Raw genomic sequence first — 24,342 nt, 5'->3', positions numbered from 1 at the left:
TGATACTTGAGTATTCCTGCGCTTGCGAGTAGTCATTGCTCTCCAAACTATTCCTGAGAAGAGTACAACTACAACAAAAACTCATTTGAAAAAGGTTTTAACATAACAAAACAAAGTTTTGTGAATTGTGCTCGACTGTACTGGCAGCCTATTGAAGTGTATCTTTATTGCTTTTGCGGCCAAGTTCTCGCAATTGTCTTCGGTGCTAACTGCTAACTGCTCGACAGTTCCACCCTGGCCCCTTGGTGTGTGTGCATCAGCTCAGCCAAGCCTACCTAAAAGCAGAATCCATAAAGCAGTTCAATCCACAAACACCAGGGGGCAGTCTCCAATAGGGATTCCAGTAAGTCACTGACAAATTCTTACACCTGACAGAACGAGAAAAACATGCTCTAAGTAAAAAAGGCACTTCACTTAAAAAAACAACAAAAAAACACTACCAGCTAATTAAACAAACCCATTTTTCTTCACACCTTCAAAGTCTTTTCTGGCAGGTGTGTGCTCATGTTTGAATGCCTTCGGAGTGGCCCTAAACCGCCAAACAAATTATTACAAGAAAAACGAATTCAAAATAATCATGCTTGCCGGTTAAACTTGAATGACTGGTGTGGTACAAACAGCGAGTAGGTGCCGTGTAGTGCCACGAGGGAGGATGTGTTTAAACTTAATAACGTTGTAACGCGTCAAAAACAAGGCCAATTGTGACCCGCAGGTACACGCTAAATTGGAAGAATAATTGCAAATTTGTAAACGCAGCTAGCATATGTTGGGATACCTTGGCAAGTATATATTCATTTAAATATTAATTCTATATTTCTTCCCGTTTCGTTTCATGAAGAGGAGAGGCCAGGGTTAGGCATGTTTAACGGTGACTGGTCCATATTATAATCAGCTTTATGATTTAGAGAGGGTTGGGAGAGGATAATTTCTTAGCCGAGTGAACCGCGCCACATGCTGTTTCCAAATGCGATCAGAGCGACTGATCTCCTGCCCCACACCAAACTGACAAATCCCCGGGCGTCACAGCAGGGGTTTCCTGCTTGATTTCCTTTTATTGCAGTCCACAGAAAGGTAAACATACACACCCCTCCCCCCCCATTTGAGGAATCAGATAAGCCTACGTATTCCTATTACTTAAATGACAAATTATTTTTTTAAATTGTAAGATAAAATCACTAAGAGAAGAAGTGGAAGAATTCTGCACGAAGTAACATTTTCAGACCACATTTAGCTACATGTCAAAACGTTACCCAACCAGGTAACGTTACTCCCACTTAATAGGGTTACCAGTGGTTATCGAACTGACCAAATGAATTTGAAAGCAAGCTAGATGACATTGACAAACGGGTTAATCAATATTGCATGCCTGATTGAATTTAGCTAATGTAGCCCAATTAGCAAACTAGTTTATATAACGCTAGCCCTCCCGTGTTCTACATTCCAGTACTGACCATTTAGCGATGCTATCGCCTCAATTTAAAGTGTCGTTGTTTCAAACAGTTTTGGACTGAAAATTTTAGACCAAAAACTAAAATCAGTTGGATCAAAGCACTGTTCCGTCATGAAAAATTATTCAAATAGCAAATAACCACAGACTGAGCATAGAAGTGTATAAACTAAGGAGGCAACAGAATTTAAGACAGGTGACGTCATTCAAATTCCACTCTAGCTAGCTACAATCCCTCAGTCATAGACCGTGCGATGGCTAGCTGGCTAACGCTAACTACAAAACAAAATTACATAAAAGGCATTACAAGATCCACACCAATATCATGCATTCAGACTACTTATACGATGAGCTGTAATGGAAAACTGCATTTCGTTTAAAGAGAAAGTACGAGTGCATCATCCGTTATACTGCTGTAACGTTAGCTGGCTAACTCCCTGACATTATCTCGAGCAGACGTGCGCTAATATTACCCTGCCGTATCAATTCTGACTTACAACGGGGCCATTTGTTTGCACTACAGTCTCTTCACTTTACCCATTTGCTTTTAGGTCGGAGAATGGCAAACAGTTCGGTCGACTCGTACGCACGCCTTACCGGTTGTACCAGTGCTGGTTCTCCGGGCCTTCATTTCCCGGCCCTTTCCTGGCTCTGTGTCCCGGGTCCCTCGGCTGATATACGGCTCTGGGTCGAGCTGCACTCCCAGCCGCTCCGCTTGACGTTTCTAGGGACGAAGCAAGTTGGCTGAACACGTACAAGACCGAGAAGAACGCGAAGATCATACACACGAGAAGTACGCGAAGGTAGCGCCTCATTTTAAAAATGATATGTATAAAATAACTAAAACTAGCCAGCTAGCTGGCCAGCTAATATACTAGTTTGTGGAAATAAAATTTACGACATGACTAGCTAAGTCACTCGCTTCCCCACACACGAAGATCTCGTAGGAGGACGTGCGCCAGACATCGCAACTATTCGCTAATACTGTGTGTGCTAACCCCCCTCCTTCAGCGCTGCCTAGTGCCAAGACGGCCAAAGGCTTGTGGGAGGGAATAAACCAGAGTATTCCCAACTAGCTAATGTCGCAATTTACATAGAGCATATCAACACTGAAAACCGGCGTTTCATCAGAATTTGTTTTTCACCCCCCAGCGATATCATATTACAGCGAAGACTGACAGGACCATTTAAATTCACCGCATTAAAATTCAAACCCACGCTTAAGTAAGCTACAGAATAACCTCTTTAAGCATGCTACTGCAAAATATAGGCCGATGTAATGACCGTGTAGTCTGCATTACTAGTCCTTGCTGGGAAAGGTGATGCTCCATCTTTTATGGGCAGTCAGTTCCTTACATTACAAGCATTCAGAGCGACGAACGAAGCCGAAGTGTATAACCATAACCAGAGACAAGTGCGCTGAAAGACCCGAGAGGGAAGGATAGTTCTAGTTCTAGTGCTAGTGACCACAAAGATAACGTGTACACTGTAGATTCATCTGACCAGACAAACGAATGTAGCAATAAAGTTCAGGCATGACCCATGTTGGACCAGGTTTGGTCGAAAAGTTGGAAGAAAGTTGATGAAGATAATGCAGGCTTTGACCGGGTTACTGAGGATTACTGAGCATGGACTGCAGAAACAGGTTACGGGGTTAGCTGGATAGCTGCACTGCATAAGCCCCGGAACCCTCACAAATCTGGCACATGGAGTGAAGTAAACAGAGTGAAGTAAACAGAGCTGTTCTGGGTGTTACTCTGCAGCTATTCGGCTATCTCAGTCATCCTTTGTGGAAAAGTATTTTGTGGAACAGGGCCCTGGGCTTGCAACTTTAAGATTGCAGGTTCTATACCAGACACACGGTCATTGTACAGGTATAGAAAGTTGCTTCAGTCTATACCCAGGGCTATGCAATTTACATTTAGCAGACACTTTTAATCCAAAGCGATTTACAAGTGCACAAGTTCTTCAACAAGTGAAAAGCATCAAATCCATGAATAGCAAAACTTGAATGAAGAGCAGTTCTAACCAGAAAAACAGCGGTCGTGGTGAGTGCAAGGTTCTTTAAACATTTTTTATTAATGGGTACCATTTGCAGGTTGCTCTGGGTAAGTGTGGAGCCTACCAGACCAGGGTGAAATATATAATCGTTTCGGATTCAAATACTTGTGCTCAAATCATCTTGCCTGGTGCAATGTAGCCAATCAGGAAGACCAAAAAGTGGAGTGTACATACAACCAAGCATGCAGATTACCGGAGTGTACATACAACCAAGCATGCAGATTACCGGAGTGTACATACAACCAAGCATGCAGATTCACTAAGACCTAGACTGACACATTTGGAACATACTTGCGTGTTGCCTGGTTACCTTGGCGCTTTTCGAGAGGCTATCTGTACCTCACGTGGGTGTTTTTTTTTTGGTCAGGAATGTTGAGGAAGCAAAGCGCTGGACTCATAACCTTTGAACAAAAACACCTCTATTGCACCGGTCTTATTCTAAGTAGTGGAACTTAGCGAAGAGCTTAGGGAATGGCAAGTATGAAGTAGGCCACAATCCACACTGCAATCTTCTGTTTCTTCCCAAAGTATGCAGCCAGAGATCTATACATACTCACTATAGTGCCATTTAGTTTTGGAGCAGTAATTTGTGGTTCAGCGACAAACTATCCAGCTTCTACGCATCCTCGGTAGTTTTATGCTGGAGCACAGACCTGATATTCAATGTCGAGGGTAGATCATGGAGTCCCTGGCATCGCTAGTTATTTTCAAAGAACATACCATGTCAAAATTTAAAATATAGAATTGCACTTCTGTGCATTAAATCATCTCAGTCAAAAACCACACAGAACATGTAGGCGTTAATAACTTCACATAAGATGCATTTTATGAAGGAGTCTATAACTTTAATTTTTATTTTGTGATCATTTCCTATATTATAAACCACTGTTCATGATAAGCTAGCATCTATAAAATGAATGAAGAGCGTCTGACCTCTTAACAACAATTTCATAATTTCATTCTTTTACTAATAAACTTTTTCTGACAGTAAAACAATGTAATTAATGTAGATGCTCATACACAAATAACAGCACGGCTTGGTATATCGAGAAACATAACAGTGATATGATCTATAATAACGTGCTGTAAACCGTTGGCAAAAACATAATACAAACTTTTCCATTAAAGAATATTTTCTCATGAAACCACACCAAGTACCAGCAGGTGTGGTGAGCCAGGGAGAAAAGCTCTGTCGATATCACAGTTCAATTCATCATGTCATTGTACACAGAGAGAGATCCGCTTCACGTGTTCTCCTGTAATGCATATTTCAACTTAAACACTCGTTTAAAACTCTGGTCCATTTCATGCCACAATATAGTTCATATTTGAAAGGGTTAGAAATGCATGGGGTTGCGTTTATTGACAATATAACACTGATTTAATTAATGTCGAATACTACCACATTCAAATGGTGCTATAGAGTACAGTCAGTACCATTTGGGGGGGGAAATTACAATTTTTTTTTCTCTTTTTTTTTGTGTGGATGTAATCAAGGGCGGAGAAAAGGGGGGAAAACATTTTTACAATATTGACTTAAAAAAATGATCTTCATGGCTAACAATTCTCACCGCGGGAGAAAAAGAAATGTCCAGGTACAGAGAACATTATGGAAGACCACGAGGTCTGTGTGTGACGGGAATAGACGTGGTGGTTACCTCCGGAAGCGGAATGCCCAGCGGTCAGAAAGCAGAAGTCCTGCCGTGCGCGTTTCCTCCACCCATGACCACAGCCAGCTGATTCCTCCAGTTAGTTCTACCTCCTGGCTGACGAGTTGTGCTAATGAGCAAATCCAGGTGGATTTTAGAACAAAATACTGGGGAGGACTTTTACTTTCCGAACCTGGATCTTCCACCTCGGCTACCTCAGCCCCCGAAACGGGACCCGTGGTATAACTTGGCATAAGGTTCTACGACAACGGTCTCCAACCCTGGCCATGGGGGGGCTACAGGGTCTGCTGGTTTTCGCTGTTAGTCTGCACTTAATTAATCAGTTGATTGCTCAGTTAACTCACCTCAACTGGTTACCTGGGTCTCAACGGGGTGCTGATTCTAAGGTGAGAACAACAACCAGCAGACCCTGCGGCTCTCCAGGACCAGGGTTGGAGACCACTGCTCTACGACTTGTGCATGTTCAGCAATGACGATTTTGCAGGGTTGAGGGAGGGTTTGGGCCGGGGCCGGGGGCGGGGCTCTAGTGGGACTCCCCGTTGACTGACGAGCCCTCCCCCCGGGGGGAGGACGACCGGGACACCCCCCGCTCCGTGTTGTCGGAGCTGGACCCGCTCTGGCTGTGCTGGTCCGCGGACGTGGCGCTCGACGTGGGCGTGGCCTTGGCTTTCTCTTTAAAGTCCGTGATTATGACCGTGAGGTCGCCCACCGTGACCTCCAGGTGCTGAGCGCTACTGCGGTCCACATTCCTCAACCTCGGCCTGCGAGAGAGAGGGGGAGAGAGAGAGAGAGGGAGAGAGGGGGAGAGGGGGAGAGGGGGAGGGGGAGAGGGGGAGAGGGGGAGGGGGAGAGGGGGAGAGGGGGAGGGGGAGAGGGAGGGAGAGAGAGGGAGGGAGGGAGGGAGAGAGAGGGAGGGAGGGAGAGAGAGAGAGGGAGGGAGGGAGAGAGAGGGAGGGAGGGAGGGAGAGAGAGAGAGAGGGAGGGAGAGAGAGAGAGAGGGAGGGAGAGAGAGGGAGGGAGGGAGAGAGAGAGAGGGAGGGAGGGAGAGAGAGGGAGGGAGGGAGAGAGAGGGAGGGAGGGAGAGAGAGGGAGGGAGAGAGAGGGAGGGAGAGAGAGGGAGGGAGAGGGAGGGAGAGGGAGGGAGAGGGAGGGAGGGAGAGGGAGGGAGAGGGAGGGAGGGAGAGAGAGGGAGGGAGAGGGAGGGAGGGAGAGAGAGGGAGGGAGAGAGAGGGAGGGGGAGGGAGAGAGAGGGAGGGAGAGGGAGAGAGAGGGAGGGAGGGAGAGAGAGAGAGGGAGAGAGAGAGAGGGAGGGAGAGAGAGAGAGGGAGGGAGGGAGGGAGGGAGAGAGAGGGAGGGAGGGAGGGAGAGAGAGGGAGGGAGGGAGAGAGAGGGAGGGAGGGAGAGGGAGAGAGAGGGAGGGAGGGAGAGGGAGAGAGAGGGAGGGAGGGAGAGGGAGGGAGAGAGAGGGAGGGAGGGAGAGGGAGGGAGAGAGAGGGAGGGAGGGAGGGAGAGAGAGGGAGGGAGGGAGGGAGGGAGAGCGAGAGAGGGAGGGAGGGAGAGAGAGGGAGGGAGGGAGAGAGAGGGAGAGAGAGGGAGAGAGGGAGAGAGAGAGAGACCGTTCACTTACACACTTTCTGTTGGATATGGTTTCATCCTGTAATCTGTAAGATGTCCTTGGGTTTGAGAAATGCGCTATATAAATAAAATCTATTATTATTATTATTATTATTATTATTATTATTAACAAGGAATCGTTTTAACCAGGGATGGGCAATGCGGGCCCAATGCGAGCTACACACACTGAACATTGTCCTACGTAACGTGTGCAGGTATTGTTCTGTATGGTACTGACACCACAGAGGATGCAGGTATTCTGTATGGTACTGACACCACAGAGGATGCAGGTATTGTTCTGTATGGTACTGACACCACAGAGGATGCAGGTATTGTTCTGTATGGTACTGACACCACAGAGGATGCAGGTATTCTGTATGGTACTGACACCACAGAGGATGCAGGTATTGGTCTGTATGGTACTGACACCACAGAGGATGCAGGTATTGTTCTGTATGGTACTGACACCACAGAGGATGCAGGTATTCTGTATGGTACTGACACCACAGAGGATGCAGGTATTGTTCTGTATGGTACTGACACCACAGAGGATGCAGGTATTGGTCTGTATGGTACTGACACCACAGAGGATGCAGGTATTGTTCTGTATGGTACTGACACCACAGAGGATGCAGGTATTGTTCTGTATGGTACTGACACCACAGAGGATGCAGGTATTGGTCTGTATGGTACTGACACCACAGAGGATGCAGGTATTGTTCTGTATGGTACTGACACCACAGAGGATGCAGGTATTGGTCTGTATGGTACTGACACCACAGAGGATGCAGGTATTGGTCTGTATGGTACTGACACCACAGAGGAGCTCACCTCATCTTCTTGTGGCTGTTCTTTTTGATGGCGGGCTCCTTGTCGTTCTTCTCTTTGTCCGTTTTGTCTTTTTTCTCTTTCTTTGGTTGCGTGGGCGAGGCGAACTGCTGAGTTACCTGCTGGGAGACCGGACGCGGCTTCCTGTGGGAGAGAGGGAGGGATGAGAGAGGGAGGGAGGGAGAGATGAGAGAGGGAGAGATGAGGATGAGAGAGGGAGAGAGGGAGATGGGAGAGATGAGAGAGGGAGAGAGGAGAGATGAGAGGGAGAGAGGGAGATGAGAGAGGGAGATGGGAGATGAGAGAGGGAGATGAGAGAGGGAGAGAGGGAGATGAGAGAGGGAGAGGGAGAGAGGGAGGGAGAGAGGGAGATGAGAGAGGGAGAGATGAAAGCCCAGTCTGGAGGAGGAGATCTCAGCGCCCGCCTCAGCTGCCAATTAATCACAGAGCTGCACAGAGCATCACTCCCTCAAACCAGTATCACACAACACACAACACACAACATCACACAACACACAACACACAATACACAATACAACACAACATCACACAACACACAACATCACACAACACACAACACAACACACAACATCACACAACACACAACACAACATCACACAACACACAATACACAACATCACACAACACACAACACACAACATCACACAACACACATCACACAACACACATCACACAACACACAACATCACACAACACACAACATCACACAACACACAACATCACACAACACACAACAACACACAACATCACACAACACACAACATCACACAACACACATCACACAACACACAACATCACACAACATCACACAACACACAACACACAACATCACACAACACACAATACACAACACAACACAACACACAACATCACACAACACACAATACAACACAACACACAACATCACAACACACAACATCACACAACACACAATACACAACATCACACAACACACAACATCACACAACACACAACATCACACAACACACAACACACAACATCACACAACACACAACATCACACAACACACAACATCACACAACACACAATACACAACACAACATCACACAACACACAACATCACACAACACACAATACACAACACAACACACAACATCACACATCACACAACACACAACATCACACAACACACAACATCACACAACACAACACAACACACAATACACAACATCACACAACATCACAACACACAACATCACACAACACACAACATAACGCAACACAACACAACAACACAGTGAGGAGAACAGGCCAGTCAGACCAACAGAACTACCACTAAAGTGCTACTGCTTAGACACCATCTTGTCTTAGGTAAACTAACAACATAAAGACCTCTGTGTAATCACTAGCTTCTTGCATTTGACGTCTTTACTACGCTACAAGATAGTCGTGTGCTTGCCTTTTACCTTACCTTTTATATATCAACAGGAAATTAATAAAATTTCCCTTTGATGTGCAGTATATTATTTCTAAATACAAGCTTTGACGGTCTGACACGGGGGTATCTGTTCTGTTGGGAAATTCACCTCATGTTCCGTTCCGATTGGCTGCACATTAAACGGTCATGCCACCGATTGGTTAAAATATGTGCCATGGCAAGTGCCAACAGGCTCTCCAAATGACCAATACCATACAGTGTAGTATCCCTGCTACTTTCAGGATAAAAAACAAATGTAACAAAATAACTGAATAAAATAAGCTTAATATCATAGCTACAGTTCTGTGAAAAAGTATTTGCCCCCTTCCTTATTTCCTATATTATTGCATATTTGTCACACTGAATGGATTCAGATCTTTGCACAAAGGGAAACCATAAACACAAAACCTTTCAATGATAAATGTGTTATCAAACATCCATATGTGAAAAATAATTTGCTAGAAAGACCATTTTGGTTCCACCGGGTTTTTGAAGGACAAGCACCTTAAGAGCAGCAACATTAGCCACTTCAGCTTTGGTATGCTCTGAAGAGCCCCAGTCTAAAATCAGATTGTGGGTCAAAGGTTAGATTTGTTTTCGCCCTGGGGCCCTGAAGGCAGACAAAGGGTGCAGTTTTAGGTGTGGTCATTAATCACTCGGTCGGCTCATCTACACCGACAGGAAGGAGGAAACCAGGGCAGGAAGTGTGACCCCGACTCTACTGACCGCAGCCCGCCCCCCCCACCCCACCACAGAGTGTGTAAAACGCGCTCCAAAACACACTTTCTATAGAGGTTCACACAGGCTCAGCATCTGTATCCTGCGTGTTCATGCAGAACCGCCCGTGTATGGTCACGCTCACGACCACCAACGCTACTCCATCACCCAGAAACCCTGCTCCTGTTTAACCTCCATCACCCAGAAACCCTGCTCCTGTTTAACCTCCATCACCCAGAAACCCTGCTCCTGTTTAACCTCCATCACCCAGAAACCCTGCTCCTGTTTAACCCCCATCCGCTCAGAAACCCTGCTCCTGTTTAACCCCCATCCGCTCAGAAACCCTGCTCCTGTTTAACCCCCATCCGCTCAGAAACCCTGCTCCTGTTTAACCCCCATCCGCTCAGAAACCCTGCTCCTGTTTAACCTCCATCACCCAGAAACCCTGCTCCTGTTTAACCCCCATCCGCTCAGAAACCCTGCTCCTGTTTAACCCCCATCACCCAGAAACCCTGCTCCTGTTTAACCTCCATCACCCAGAAACCCTGCTCCTGTTTAACCTCCATCCGTCCAGAAACCCTGCTCCTGTTTAACCTCCATCCTCTCAGAAACCCTGCTCCTGTTTAACCTCCATCCGCTCAGAAACCCTGCTCCTGTTTAACCTCCATCCGCTCAGAAACCCTGCTCCTGTTTAACCTCCATCACCCAGAAACCCTGCTCCTGTTTAACCTCCATCACCCAGAAACCCTGCTCCTGTTTAACCTCCATCCGCTCAGAAACCCTGCTCCTGTTTAACCTCCATCCTCTCAGAAACCCTGCTCCTGTTTAACCTCCATCACCCAGAAACCCTGCTCCTGTTTAACCTCCATCACCCAGAAACCCTGCTCCTGTTTAACCTCCATCCGCTCAGAAACCCTGCTCCTGTTTAACCTCCATCCTCTCAGAAACCCTGCTCCTGTTTAACCTCCATCCACTCAGAAACCCTGCTCCTGTTTAACCTCCATCACCCAGAAACCCTGCTCCTGTTTAACCTCCATCACCCAGAAACCCTGCTCCTGTTTAACCTCCATCCGCTCAGAAACCCTGCTCCTGTTTAACCTCCATCACCCAGAAACCCTGCTCCTGTTTAACCTCCATCACCCAGAAACCCTGCTCCTGTTTAACCTCCATCACCCAGAAACCCTGCTCCTGTTTAACCTCCATCACCCAGAAACCCTGCTCCTGTTTAACCTCCATCACCCAGAAACCCTGCTCCTGTTGAACCCCCATCCACTCAGAAACCCTGCTCCTGTTTAACCCCCATCCACTCAGAAACCCTGCTCCTGTTTAACCCCCATCCGCTCAGAAACCCTGCTCCTGTTTAACCTCCATCAGCTCAGAAACCCTGCTCCTGTTTAACCTCCATCCTCTCAGAAACCCTGCTCCTGTTTAACCTCCATCCGCTCAGAAACCCTGCTCCTGTTTAACCTCCATCCACTCAGAAACCCTGCTCCTGTTTAACCTCCATCTGCTCAGAAACCCTGCTCCTGTTTAACCTCCATCACCCAGAAACCCTGCTCCTGTTTAACCTCCATCCGCCCAGAAACCCTGCTCCTGTTTAACCTCCATCACCCAGAAACCCTGCTCCTGTTTAACCTCCATCACCCAGAAACCCTGCTCCTGTTTAACCTCCATCCGCCCAGAAACCCTGCTCCTGTTTAACCTCCATCACCCAGAAACCCTGCTCCTGTTTAACCTCCATCCGCTCAGAAACCCTGCTCCTGTTTAACCCCCATCCTCTCAGAAACCCTGCTCCTGTTTAACCTCCATCACCCAGAAACCCTGCTCCTGTTTAACCTCCATCCGCTCAGAAACCCTGCTCCTGTTTAACCTCCATCCGCTCAGAAAGCCTGCTCCTGTTTAACCTCCATCCGCTCAGAAACCCTGCTCCTGTTTAACCTCCATCACCCAGAAACCCTGCTCCTGTTTAACCTCCATCCGCCCAGAAACCCTGCTCCTGTTTAACCTCCATCACCCAGAAACCCTGCTCCTGTTTAACCTCCATCACCCAGAAACCCTGCTCCTGTTTAACCCCCATCCACTCAGAAACCCTGCTCCTGTTTAACCCCCATCCACTCAGAAACCCTGCTCCTGTTTAACCCCCATCCGCTCAGAAACCCTGCTCCTGTTTAACCTCCATCAGCTCAGAAACCCTGCTCCTGTTTAACCTCCATCCTCTCAGAAACCCTGCTCCTGTTTAACCTCCATCCGCTCAGAAACCCTGCTCCTGTTTAACCTCCATCCACTCAGAAACCCTGCTCCTGTTTAACCTCCATCTGCTCAGAAACCCTGCTCCTGTTTAACCTCCATCTGCTCAGAAACCCTGCTCCTGTTTAACCTCCATCACCCAGAAACCCTGCTCCTGTTTAACCTCCATCCGCCCAGAAACCCTGCTCCTGTTTAACCTCCATCACCCAGAAACCCTGCTCCTGTTTAACCTCCATCACCCAGAAACCCTGCTCCTGTTTAACCTCCATCCGCCCAGAAACCCTGCTCCTGTTTAACCTCCATCACCCAGAAACCCTGCTCCTGTTTAACCTCCATCCGCTCAGAAACCCTGCTCCTGTTTAACCCCCATCCTCTCAGAAACCCTGCTCCTGTTTAACCTCCATCACCCAGAAACCCTGCTCCTGTTTAACCTCCATCCGCTCAGAAACCCTGCTCCTGTTTAACCTCCATCCGCTCAGAAAGCCTGCTCCTGTTTAACCTCCATCCGCTCAGAAACCCTGCTCCTGTTTAACCTCCATCACCCAGAAACCCTGCTCCTGTTTAACCTCCATCCGCCCAGAAACCCTGCTCCTGTTTAACCTCCATCACCCAGAAACCCTGCTCCTGTTTAACCTCCATCACCCAGAAACCCTGCTCCTGTTTAACCTCCATCCGCCCAGAAACCCTGCTCCTGTTTAACCTCCATCACCCAGAAACCCTGCTCCTGTTTAACCTCCATCCGCTCAGAAACCCTGCTCCTGTTTAACCCCCATCCTCTCAGAAACCCTGCTCCTGTTTAACCTCCATCACCCAGAAACCCTGCTCCTGTTTAACCTCCATCCGCTCAGAAACCCTGCTCCTGTTTAACCTCCATCCGCTCAGAAACCCTGCTCCTGTTTAACCTCCATCCGCTCAGAAAGCCTGCTCCTGTTTAACCTCCATCCGCTCAGAAACCCTGCTCCTGTTTAACCCCTCATCCTCCTCCTCTTTCTCAACTACCGTCAGCAATTGCACTACAATTCCTGTGCCTCTACGATGCACAGCTTAGAGGTCATCACGGCAAACAGAAAATATGACTGGAACACTTAGTCACTGTTATAACATTGCCACGACACCGCAGCAATATTGTGAGAATGTGTTTTGTTAGTTGGGATGCCGCCCCAGTACATTATCATTTATATAAATTTTTTGGAAAGTCAAACGGGCCATATAACTGTACATTTGGGCAATTCTACATGTTCTGCCTCATTTGCTTTGTTTGTGACAGCCTGTTTTATGATGCAGTTTGTGAGCTTCAGACACAGACTGTTCTGTGATAACAATTCATGAGAGTGAGACTGTGGGGGTGGGGGTGCCATGAGGCCCATCTGTTCTGCAGAGACTTCCTGTGTGATATCTCTCAATCGCTCACAGATAAGACACACTGCCCAATAACCCTCTCACTCGCACACACACACACACACACACCATTATCAGCCTGACAGGGAGATGAGTGCTACCTGTCCTCAACACACTGAACGGGAGGGAATCTTTACTCTTCAACACGCAGTGAACAGAAGTCGCGGCACAGAACAGACACAATCTGAAACGTTTTTAATAAAAAGCACCGCAGGAGAAGCGGTGAGCTCTCGAGCCGCGTTTCCCCGCTACGAGCTACGCGCGGCGGAGACGCGCTTCTCGATTTCAGGAGAAAAGTTCCACTCCGTGTCCCTGGGAGCCTTCGCACTGCGCATTTATGGATTAAGGCCACACCATAAAAATACATGGCCTACATAGGAGGGAGAAGGAGCGCGCGGGAGCCCGCGGCCTGACTGCACGCCGCACAGGAAGAGAGGACCAGGAAACCGCTCGTAACGCATTTCACAGACTGCACAGTTCCACAAGGGAACGCCATGAGCCCAGATGCAGAAACTGGGTGGGTGGAGGGTTGGGAGAGGGGGGGGGTTTTACATTTTCATGTGGAAAGCGGAAAATCTGATCCTGCCAGTAAACGCAATCAAGAGGGCATTACAGGTGCCCAGGTCCTGCGGGAGGACAGCCTCCGCGGGCCCTCGGCCACAACGTGAAAGCATCGATTTCAGCAAGGCTCTCTCAGGGCGCGATGCAGCCGACATTAACATTCTGAGAATGCTCGTCCTGCCCGATCAATAGCCCCCCCCCCACCTGTGAGATTATTTCAGATTCAGAAAGCGCACTTCCCCCGCTAATGGAGTCGCTCACAATCAAATTATGATATTAAACGGCTCAGAGTAAATGAACAGAAAACAGCTGGGGCATAATTCCTTGTACTCAGCACAACAATAATTATGTTACCCCCTCATCTCGCTCTCAAGCCTCTTTCTCCCGCTCGCCCTTCCTGGACATCTCTTTCTTTCTTTCTCTCTCTCTCTCGCTCTCTCTCTCTCTCTCACCACCCAGCTGAGATAATTGCCTTTTTTCCGTCCTTGTTTCACTCATGATGCTTTCACACTTCTGCATCTTGTTTTGTTAACAGTCATGACCCCCCCCCCACCCCCCCCCCCACCCCCACCCCCACCCCGGTGGAACTTTCCGGCTTGAGACTCAGATCTCCCTCGGCCGCCAGGTCCCCTGGCACCGCTCACCTCCGTTCAGCCACGGTTCCCCAAGGCTCAGTCCTGGGACCTCCTCCACTTCAATCACCACGCACCCACTTTCCCCATCGTCTCCTCTCGCTGCGGCCAACGCACCGCCATTTTGAGACGCACCGTTCCTACATCCTCCTCAGACTCAGAAGGTCCCGATCATGGCTTCTCCTCAGAACCCTGCCTGTCCCCCTGGATGCACTCCAGCAGTCTGATTTACTAAAAACCCAGTCTCTCCTCTTCCTCTTTCTGGCTTCCTCTTCCTCCCGTCTGAACAGGAAACACAGCGGATGCTCTTACGCGCACGGGAGGATGTGTGTCTGTGTGTCTCTCTCTCTCTCTCTCTCTCTCTCTCTCTCTCTCTCACACACACACACACACACACACACACACACACACACACACACACACACACTAATTAAAGCTCCACTCTTTTCAGCAGCCGCCTCTGTCACAGTAATTACTCTGTGTATGAGCTCTGTGGAACACTGGAAGATATTCTCCCTAAAAGTGTCTCTCTGTGTGTGTGTGTGTGTGTGTGTGTGTGTGCACTAAATTCTGAAGATCTCTGAAAGAGATTCTTCTTTCATCTCAAGTGCTTGCATGATTTATAAAGTATTTTATAAAGTAGGTCATGAAAATCCTGGATTTCTAGTCATTGGAATAAATGCATCATGCATAAAGAGTCTCAGCTTTATTTTGGTGCAATTTCACTTTAAAATATCTCTGACCCACAGCAGCCTTTTTACCTACTAGAGCTACATTTGTTTTTCCAACCCAAACGTTCCCTCTTGGGACCATGTGAGGCTCTTTGGCAAAGCTCTCAGAAATGTCCTGATGGTGTCCCTGAACGAGTCTGTGGTCTACACACACGCACACATTTTTATTACCAATTTCTCTTCCTTCTGAGGACCTGACGGACATCTCTAAAAATACCAGCGTACCCCAGTGTGATCTGCAGTTCTGCAACGGTGGGCGTTACTGTGGGAGGAAGAGCCACATAGCTTCTGCAAAACAACCGATCTACCGCCGAGTGTTTATAACCCAGCGCTGAACGCACAGTAATGTTTTCATACGACAGGCAGCTAGCATCTTAATTCTGAGTGTCCCCGAATAGGTTTTCAGGGAAAGCACAACGTTAGCAAAGGAAAGAATCCGTCATTAGGGACTTAATCTCCAGAGAAACGCGTGTAAACATTCGCAGCCCTTTTTATGGGCTGTGAAGCGCCAGCCTCTTTAGGTGGTGGCCTCGTTTCTCGAAGCCTTGATTACGGGTTCGCTGAAGGAGACGCGGGCGAAGACACAGAGCGTAATTAACGTCCACAGCCGCCCACGCAGACGCCCACGCAGACAACACACACCACTTCCACACCATCCCCTCCTCTCCCTCCCCTTCTCCCTCACTCCCTCTTTCACTCCCTCGTTCTCCCTCATTTCCTCTCCAGCTCCGTCTCTCCCCCACTCTTTCAGACAGTCTCTGCAGTCTTCCCCATCTGTCTCCCCTCCATCTCTCTCTCCCCCTCTCCATCTCCCTCCATCTCTCTCCCCATCTCAATCTTCCTCTTTCTCTCACCCTCCCTCCCTCTCTCCCCTCTCCCCTCCATCTTTCTCTCACCTTCCCTCCCTCTCTCCCTCTCTCCTCTGCTCTCCATCTCTCTGTGTTTAACAGATGGCTCCCGCCTCCCACAGTCTAAAACGGTTCCGTCAGCCTCGCCCCCTGCTCCTGTGAGACTTCGTTTACAGACCTCCTCATAATCCCCTTCCTGTTCGCCGAAAAACAATCAACAAACCAATTAGTCCCCCTCATATGTGGGCCCAGATTTTCCCCTTTTATTCGGCGGATCATCCGTTTTGTCGTTGGGGCGGCGAGAATAAAGAGGAGACGTGGGCTCGCCTTCCCGGGGAACCTGCCGTTGTCGTCAGAAGATGCCGGAATAATCGCGTCTGTAATTGTAAGTGGGCCACGTTCGCGGCCTGGCCCTTTCATTTACATAACATTAGTCTCGCTGCAGTGAGCTCGGCACACGGTGGGGAAATTAAACGCGCACCCGTGCATTAAACGCACGCTCATTAAATCACGACATCTCGGTGCCAACTGCTGCTGATGATCAGAGAACATTTCTCCCTTAATACGATGATTACAACAGAGCACTCCGTCAGACCGCTGGACACACAAAGCCACCAACGAGAAGAGTTCTGCGCCGAAGCAGCCCACAGCGCAAGCACACCGTCACACGCTGCAAGTTTGGGAAAGCTTATGTGTTTTTAAAGGTCCATGGCAGCTGGGCCCTTCGCGCCGTTTGAAACAGAAACGGGTTCTTTGGGTTTGACGGATGACTGACTCCAGTCCACATTCCTCCTCGGTTTCAGAAGGGAAAGTGAACAGACGGTTTCATTCTCGAGTCTCATTCTGCGAATGCCAGCGAGAGAGAGAATACGACGCCATTCATATTTATTTTGGGTGAATCAGCAGCCGTTGGACACGAGTGATCCGTGAGCTCATGACCGTTAAACTGACCACATTTTGCCTCCTCCCTTCTGGCTGTCCAGCGGTGTCTGCTAATTCGATTTCCGCTCTGAAAAATAAGCCAAAAGGCCTGAGGCCTGGCAGGGCTTCCGCCTCAATCAGCAAACATTAGAAAATGTCATTTTCACGAAACTCCCAACTACTTTCGCATGGCAAAGAATCCGGCATTGGGAATGCATTGTGGGAATGAGAATGCAGCGTTAACTCTGTCGATATCTGAAGTCCTCCAGGAAGAACAGCAGCTTGTGTTTGTGTTTCAGAACCGGAAGGTTCTGCGGAGGGAAGGGGGACCTTTTATTTCAAAGCTTTCAGATTGTCGTTGAGCTCAGCACAGACTGCTGCCACCACTGGCATTACTGCAGATATTGACGAAATTAAGAATGAAAGCAGTGAGCAGAGAAACCACATTCTCTTATCACCGATGTCTTAAAACGAGCCAGTGAACTGCAGCTGAACCCTCGGCTCACATTAGACGTGCAGAAGGGCTCGACCAGATGACTCAAAACAGACCGGCTACAGCCACAACTTGTGTCAACATGTCCAGGCCAACATATGTGCTATAGGTGACACACATTACCAGCGAACAACTGCTGCACCAGGGAGCAATGATGCTTTAGTTCCTACGGCATCATTCAGTCAGTCAGTCAATCATGGTACACAAGGAGCTCATAAACAATTTACCATCACCTCCTGGACCAAACATCACCAAGATCTATCTCTCAAGCTGCTTAGACCATCGTTTCCGTTGTTTTAACTCAGCTGTTTGCAGACGGGCCAAATAAACCCTGATGTTCTTACAACAGTGTGGTAAATGTCTACAGCTCCTACATCTGTCCAGCGTGTGTTTTCCAGTTGGCGCTTGCTTTCATTAGCATCACACGCCTTGTCCTGCGTTCCACTGTGTCTCTAGAGGACACGCCAGCGGCACACAGAACACATCGACTCCACGCCGCCACGTTACATCAGCAACCTCTCGCTCCTTCGTGAAAGCCAATTCTCAAAAATGGAGGAAGCGTTTAAAAGCTGGTTTATATCCATATAAAGCCCATTCTGATGATCGGAAATGACAAAAGTAGAGGCGTTTTGAGCGGGGATACGATTGACACACGTACCGTAGGCTGGGCCTCTGCACACTCTGGAGGTGTGGAAGGTGCCGAACGAGGCGTGCGGAGTCCATCTGTATTCATATTGGCTTAATGTTCATTCATCTGCTTTCAAATTAGCTCAATGCTAATTAATGGGCTTTGAGATATTGGCTCATTAGCATTTCTTCTTCGCTCCTCTCGTGACTCCATTTCATCAAGCCAATTTACGGACACTTGACAGACTGCCATTTCATCCATTTTCAATTAGCATTTTAGTAGCACGGAGGACACATGGTCAGTCCTGACTGACAGGATGTGCCCTTCCACTTTTTCTCCTGTTTTTTTGCGAGAACAGCCACTCACAGCAAGTGTCAGTGACTTACACTCGATTAGAATAAGCAGGGGACGATCTGCCCTGGAGCAATGTGGGGTTACAGGCCTTGCTCAAGGGCCCAACGGCTGTGTGGATGTTATCGTGGCTACACCCGGGCTTGGGCCACCAACCTTCTGAGTTCTAGTCAGGTACCTTTGCCACTAGGCTACAAGCTGCCTCACAATAACAATATGCTGTTACTTCCTGGAGTGGAATAAGAACGCCACCCGAACACATCGGAACCAAACTTTTCCCTCCCGTCCGATTGGCGCATGAGCTCTTGACAGGGTGATGAGGACCAATGGGACCTGAGAGGCCAAAGACTGAGGCAGCAGTGAAGGTGGGTGTCTGTGAACGTGTGAAGCGCCATCACGCACTAACGCGCTCGCACAGTGTTATCGCAGCGAGCGTTAACCCACAGGGAAACATCTCCGGCCTGCAATACGCTTTCAGTTACACGTTCTCACTCCGTTCGTGGCCTCGTCACGCAGCTCAGAACTTCAGCTCCGCGTCGTCACACGCCAGTCTCCCTCCTAAAGATCCCTGCGTGGCAGGCGGCCTCCTCCGTTCTCACGGAGCGCCGCTGTGTTCTTCTGCGTTTTGTTCCTGCGCCAAATTCATTCGAAATTATTTCCACTTGAAAGCGATTCTGCTGCAGGAATCCAAAACAAAACCGAAAAGGCAAAACACCATGTAATATTTACAGACTTCAAACCGCAAGCTGCCACAAGTATGCATTAATTGGGACCCGTTTCTGGTTAGAGGGAACGGGGGCAGTTCCCCCACTCATCCATGACTGTCCTTATGCTGCTCTCATACGCGGGTAGCCTTTCCAGACACACTGACCGGTGAAGCACACTATGGGCTGCTTTCACAGCCACGGCCACAGCCTGAACTCAGGCCTGTACGGAGAATCTCGATCCAAAATAGAATTTAGTCGAGGACTAGGCCCTACAAGGTGAGCTCACACAAACCCTCCCACAGCAATCTGACCTGTGATCATGTCACCTTAGTTACCCAGCGGACTGAGTTTGCCGATCACCGTTTCACCTTCTTCGCCAAGTTTAGGTCACACCAGTGTCACACCAGTGTCCCAGCAGCGGTGTCATCGACCCCATTGTCTCACCGCCCTCCTCATTAAGCCGAGAGCACGCTGGGCACGCCGGGCAGGCTGCAGCTGCGTGATCCGTGCTGTACCCATCTCTCACCTGAGCCCTGGGTCACACCAGCCGGCCCACAGCTGTGCGATGTGACCTGTGATAGAGTCACCTTCATCTCGGTGAGTCACAGCTGCTCAGGGATCCTCACCACATCCCCACTGCAGGGGACATTACCCACCCCTCCCCCCCGCTCTGTACCTCGGAGTGATGCAACCCCAGTTATGATGAAACGTCCCTGGTGGGGCCTGATGACGGCTGGCTGATTAAGCCTTGGAATACTAATGAACCGCCCGCATATCGCGCCTGACAGCTGCTCCTGAAGGCCCTACTTTAAGCAGGTCCGTCGGCTTCAGGTGGATTTGGTAGCCTGTGTACCACGACATCGCTACTAATAAAGCAATCAAAGAAAGACAGCGCAAAGTGCAACAACGCATAGCCCAACTCCCAACTGACGTATTAAACCGGCAGCTACACTTGGATGGCTTGGATGTAAAGGAAAGAACACTCTTTATCCCTGAAAATGACGGATGTGGGTAAACTGTAACGGGGGGGGGGGGGGGGCTGAAGGACTCTCCCACAACCACGGAGACGCGGGAGACGCTGGCGTGATTGATGGCGCTTGAGCTGCAGTGATCGGATGTCTCCCGGCTCCTCCCTCCGGGTCATGATCTCCCGCAGTCCTGTCACCGCACGAAGACGAATATACAAACTGGATCTACTGTAATCTAGACTGCGTCTCGGGGTTGTTTGAAGCTGACCACTAAACCATCTGTCCTTCCAGTTCCAGTGGAGGTAAACGAGCATGTTCGTGATAGGAGATCTAAGAGGGGTTTCCGTTTCCCCATTTGTCACGTAGAAAATCTGATAGGGTCTACTCAGATTAAACGGAGAATTAATGGACATTGTGTCACGGAAAAAACTTGTTCAAACAGTTCATGCCAGGAGACGTGCATTGAACTACGTCACTCATGCCGAAGAGAAACCAGAGGCTTTCTCTTATTAACCTTGAAAGTTAATTCTTCAACCGGGGTTAATTTCCCTTCAAACAAATTACGCACTCGAGCGGTTTCCCAGTCAATATTTACTTAACTTGGGTGTTGGCCTAGCTGTGAAAAATGATTTGTGGACTGATACATTTTAGGAGCAAATCTGTGTGTGTGGTCATCTCTTGCCAAATGCCTACTCAAGTTGATATGAAGTTGAATCTCATTTAAACGCCCCGGTCCTCTCTTTGCATGCTAGTTCTTAAAACCGCTGGCTGGACCACTGCCTTTCCCCAAGTGTTTTGGTACGCGGAAGTGTTTTTTCAGCCACAACGTGACTTATAAACGATAATTGGCTAAGTTGGCTCCGCAACATACTTATTATTTTTTTTACCAAGGCTGAAACATTCCGTATTTAATCGAAAACCGTGGATCTTAAGTTAGCTGATGTTAGATTATAATGAAAGAGGGAGAACACATTTTGCAGCTACGCATAGCTAGCTTGCTAACCACAGAGGCAGAATGGAGCGCGCGACTGATTTTATTTGTGTTAGGCTAGTTGAAAGATATTCATATGAAAACGAAGTTTCAGAGAGTATTTCACTGCGTGATTGTCTTCCCTTGAAAATAGCTAGCTAGCTAGCTAGCTTACGACGTTAATTTAGAGAAATATACACCTAAACATCAACGTAACGGTGTATCAGTGTAAACGCTATATCAATATCCGATATGCTGTTGAAACATCCTGTATTTTTATTCGTACCCCACTAACGTTCCACTGACAGCTAACAAAATTGCTAACATTAGCTCTACCTTATGTTATCCGTTACATCTTACGATACAAGTTAGCCAATCTAGCTAAGAGCTAGCAAGCGTTAGCATTAAGATTCCATAACTAGCTAATGTTAGCTATCCCTTGATTAAATGCATTGTGTATTAATTGGTTTGCAAACATAAGACCCACATTGCGGCATTGATGCTTGACGTCGGCTACACCGCCAGTTACAATGGAAGGAAAATGGCAGTTATGTTATGGAGGATCACTAATTCACTTACCGTGTTGACGTTCCCTTTCTGACATCGCACATCATGCACTTGAATGCCTCTGCGCTGTTCCTAAATGTGCAAACGCTACAGTCCCAATACCCTTCGTCAGAAGAGGGCCTGGGTTGCCGCTTCGGCCTTCAAAACAAAACAAGACAAAAACACACCTTTAAAACTCGCGATCACAGGTGCTCGGTATGCTGGCGTGCGCAGTTGTTTGTAAACATCTGATGAAAACCCCCTTTGAACCGAAACTGGTGCGTTTTACGGGGTATATGATCTGACATTGTAATAAAACAGCCAGTCCGCCATGGTTGCTGCGCTGAACGCAGCCGCCTTATTCACACACGCACACACACACACACGGAGCACTCGCTCAAACGTTTCGATTCCTTCACCGCATCTTCAACACGTCCCGCCTCAGCGACACGGACGGAAATTGTGCATTACCTTGTCGGACTCTTTTTGTCTCCCATCCTTCCGAAACTCGTCTCTACTGAAATATGAACACAATTTAGATTTTTTTTTTTTTTTTTTTAAAGAGCGAAGCGCCGAGACCTCACAGCTTCCAGCTGTCGTGGAAACTCCAGTCGGTTGGTCACATGGTACAATCCATCCAATCAATCTGGAGGCCAATTTTATGAAAGAAAACAGTCGGTCTGCAGGTTTGTGTTTAACGGAGAAATTGCATAAAACGACGGATACTTTATTTAGTTACTCTACAGTTCACCTAAGCACACCTCTGCCTCAGAATACAAGTCTCCCAGTGCATGTTGAGTTCGCGGTTGTTCAAAGAAGTACATCGCGTAGCATTGTGTGGTCCCCTTACCAAGCAGTTGCCTAGCTGTTTTTGCAAGCAAATATAATTGATGAATGCATGAAGACACAAGGTAATGGCGAATTCACAACAAAGTTGACATATTTAAGGTAAACCTCGTATGGTAATTTCTCATTTAATTTTGCAGCGCAAGACAAGACCACTTTCAGGTTTAGCCTTGGGCACGTATTATACCACGTGCTCGAATTCGCTCACAATTTTATTTAGACGTTCATTCTAAAAAAACAAAAAAAAAAAACCCGAGAAATATTGGTGATGTCAGCAGCAATCATGTCATTTCAGTAGTGAGCTTTCGTGAAAGGAATGCGAAACCACCATTAGCTGTGTGGAGTGGTTGCGGTCGGTTGGTGTGTAGCAGGATGTCACTCATTTGAAATCTGAACGGGAAATGAATTCATCAATCTTGGTCAGTGTTAATCTAAGTGGATTAACACTGAGCAGTGCCATCCCGGGGAACATTTTTCACCGGCCGTGGGGTGGCCGTAGACGTCAGAGTCCATGTGCACCGGTTCTCCGGAAAACCTGCCGTGCGCCCCCTTCTCTACGGTGTAGGAATCAATACTGCGCTCACTGCCAGGTTCGCAGCTCGTGCCTCTGAGGCGAGCGCTTTGAAGACTTTCGACATAGCCGGAAGTCTGGCTTTGCGTTATAAATCAGGACCTGTCTGTCAGGCCCCGCTCCAGCATTGGATCTGCCTGACTGGCGGCGCGGTCTATCACCCGAGGCCCTATCCTCTGATCGAAAGCAGGCGATGCGAGCAGACATGTTACATCTGGTGTGTCGGCACGGCACTCGCGCACCTCTGCTCGGCAGCTGCCCGCAGGACTGACGGGAGAGCACTTGGGATGTCCAGAATGCGGCAGGAGAATTTGCAAGCAAAATGTTCAGTAACTCAGCTGCCAAAAGTTCAAGTTGAACAAGGTGGCACGGAGCAGGCCCGATGAAATCAAAATGCATGTTTTTTTTAATTTAAGAAGATCACACTGTAGTGTGTGTGCGTGCGAGAGAGATTGTTTACATTTTTAACATTTTATTTTACACAAACATGAGTATGTCCCGGTCTGTCTTCGTTATCCCATCTTCACGTGAAACTATATATTATCTATTTTCATATAGTCATATAAGTAAAATATAGAGAGAATTTGTATGAAAAGAATTTCATGTCATATGGGGAGATGTGTCAGGGGATATATCTGAGCAGAGCAGAAGCAGTCGTATTCCTCAGGCTACACTGGCATCTCATTGTAAAGTTATAGTGATAGAGCTGTCTAAAGCATGCCATTTAAAAACAAGAGATAAATGACGTGATCTATATAGATCTTCTGCATCACTATGCTTATGAACCCACATCACTTATTCCATCATCAGTCATTAATACCTAATGCTATTCACTGATAGGTCTTATCTCCAATTATCAGTTTAAAATGAAAAATATCTTTCATATTTATTACTTTGGCACTGTGCACATTTTTGTATATATAAAATCTAAATAAGTTGTAAATTATGCCTGTTAACTGGGAGTGAAAAGAATGTGTTTTCCACTGAATGTTGAGTATGTTATAAGCTTCTCTTTCAAGTACAACTAAACTAAGGCACAGGTTTCACAAAACAGACTGCAACAAATTCCTGTATAACCACAGGCCTTCAGGTGATTTGAGCATTTAAGTACTTCTTTCACCTGATTTG

General features: G+C 47.9%; 2 protein-coding genes across 5 annotated transcripts in view; both read right to left on the bottom strand.

Moving 5' to 3' along the window:
* The window catches only part of LOC133135764 (glucoside xylosyltransferase 1-like), a 15,537-nt gene extending 13,057 nt beyond the window's left edge, over positions 1-2,480 (bottom strand). For 3 of the 4 annotated variants that reach the window (XR_009709436.1, XM_061253027.1, XM_061253028.1), the window contains exons 1-2: positions 2,045-2,480; positions 276-368 (exon numbers count right to left, since the gene is read on the bottom strand). Coding sequence is in view for 3 of the 4 variants with exons in the window: in XM_061253027.1 (XP_061109011.1) it covers positions 276-368; positions 2,045-2,262 (311 nt within the window). In the remaining variant the exon portion in view is untranslated. The remainder of the gene's footprint in view (positions 1-275; positions 369-2,044) is intronic. The other variant, XM_061253029.1, reaches the window with a different exon arrangement.
* A 1,851-nt stretch (positions 2,481-4,331) lies between these two features.
* LOC133135848 (YY1-associated factor 2) lies at positions 4,332-22,429 on the bottom strand. The gene is made up of 4 exons (XM_061253152.1): positions 22,269-22,429; positions 21,831-21,956; positions 7,624-7,764; positions 4,332-5,939 (listed from the first exon to the last, which is right to left on the bottom strand). The coding sequence occupies exons 1-4, from the start codon at positions 22,292-22,294 to the stop codon at positions 5,702-5,704; spliced, it is 531 nt and encodes a 176-aa protein (XP_061109136.1). The 5' UTR covers positions 22,295-22,429; the 3' UTR covers positions 4,332-5,701.
* Positions 22,430-24,342: the final 1,913 nt, after the last annotated feature.

The sequence above is a fragment of the Conger conger genome, chromosome 8, assembly GCF_963514075.1.
Source record: "Conger conger chromosome 8, fConCon1.1, whole genome shotgun sequence".
NCBI lineage: Eukaryota > Metazoa > Chordata > Actinopteri > Anguilliformes > Congridae > Conger > Conger conger.
The sequence above is the reverse complement of the archived record's forward strand: the minus strand, read 5'-3'. Positions and strand labels throughout refer to the sequence as shown.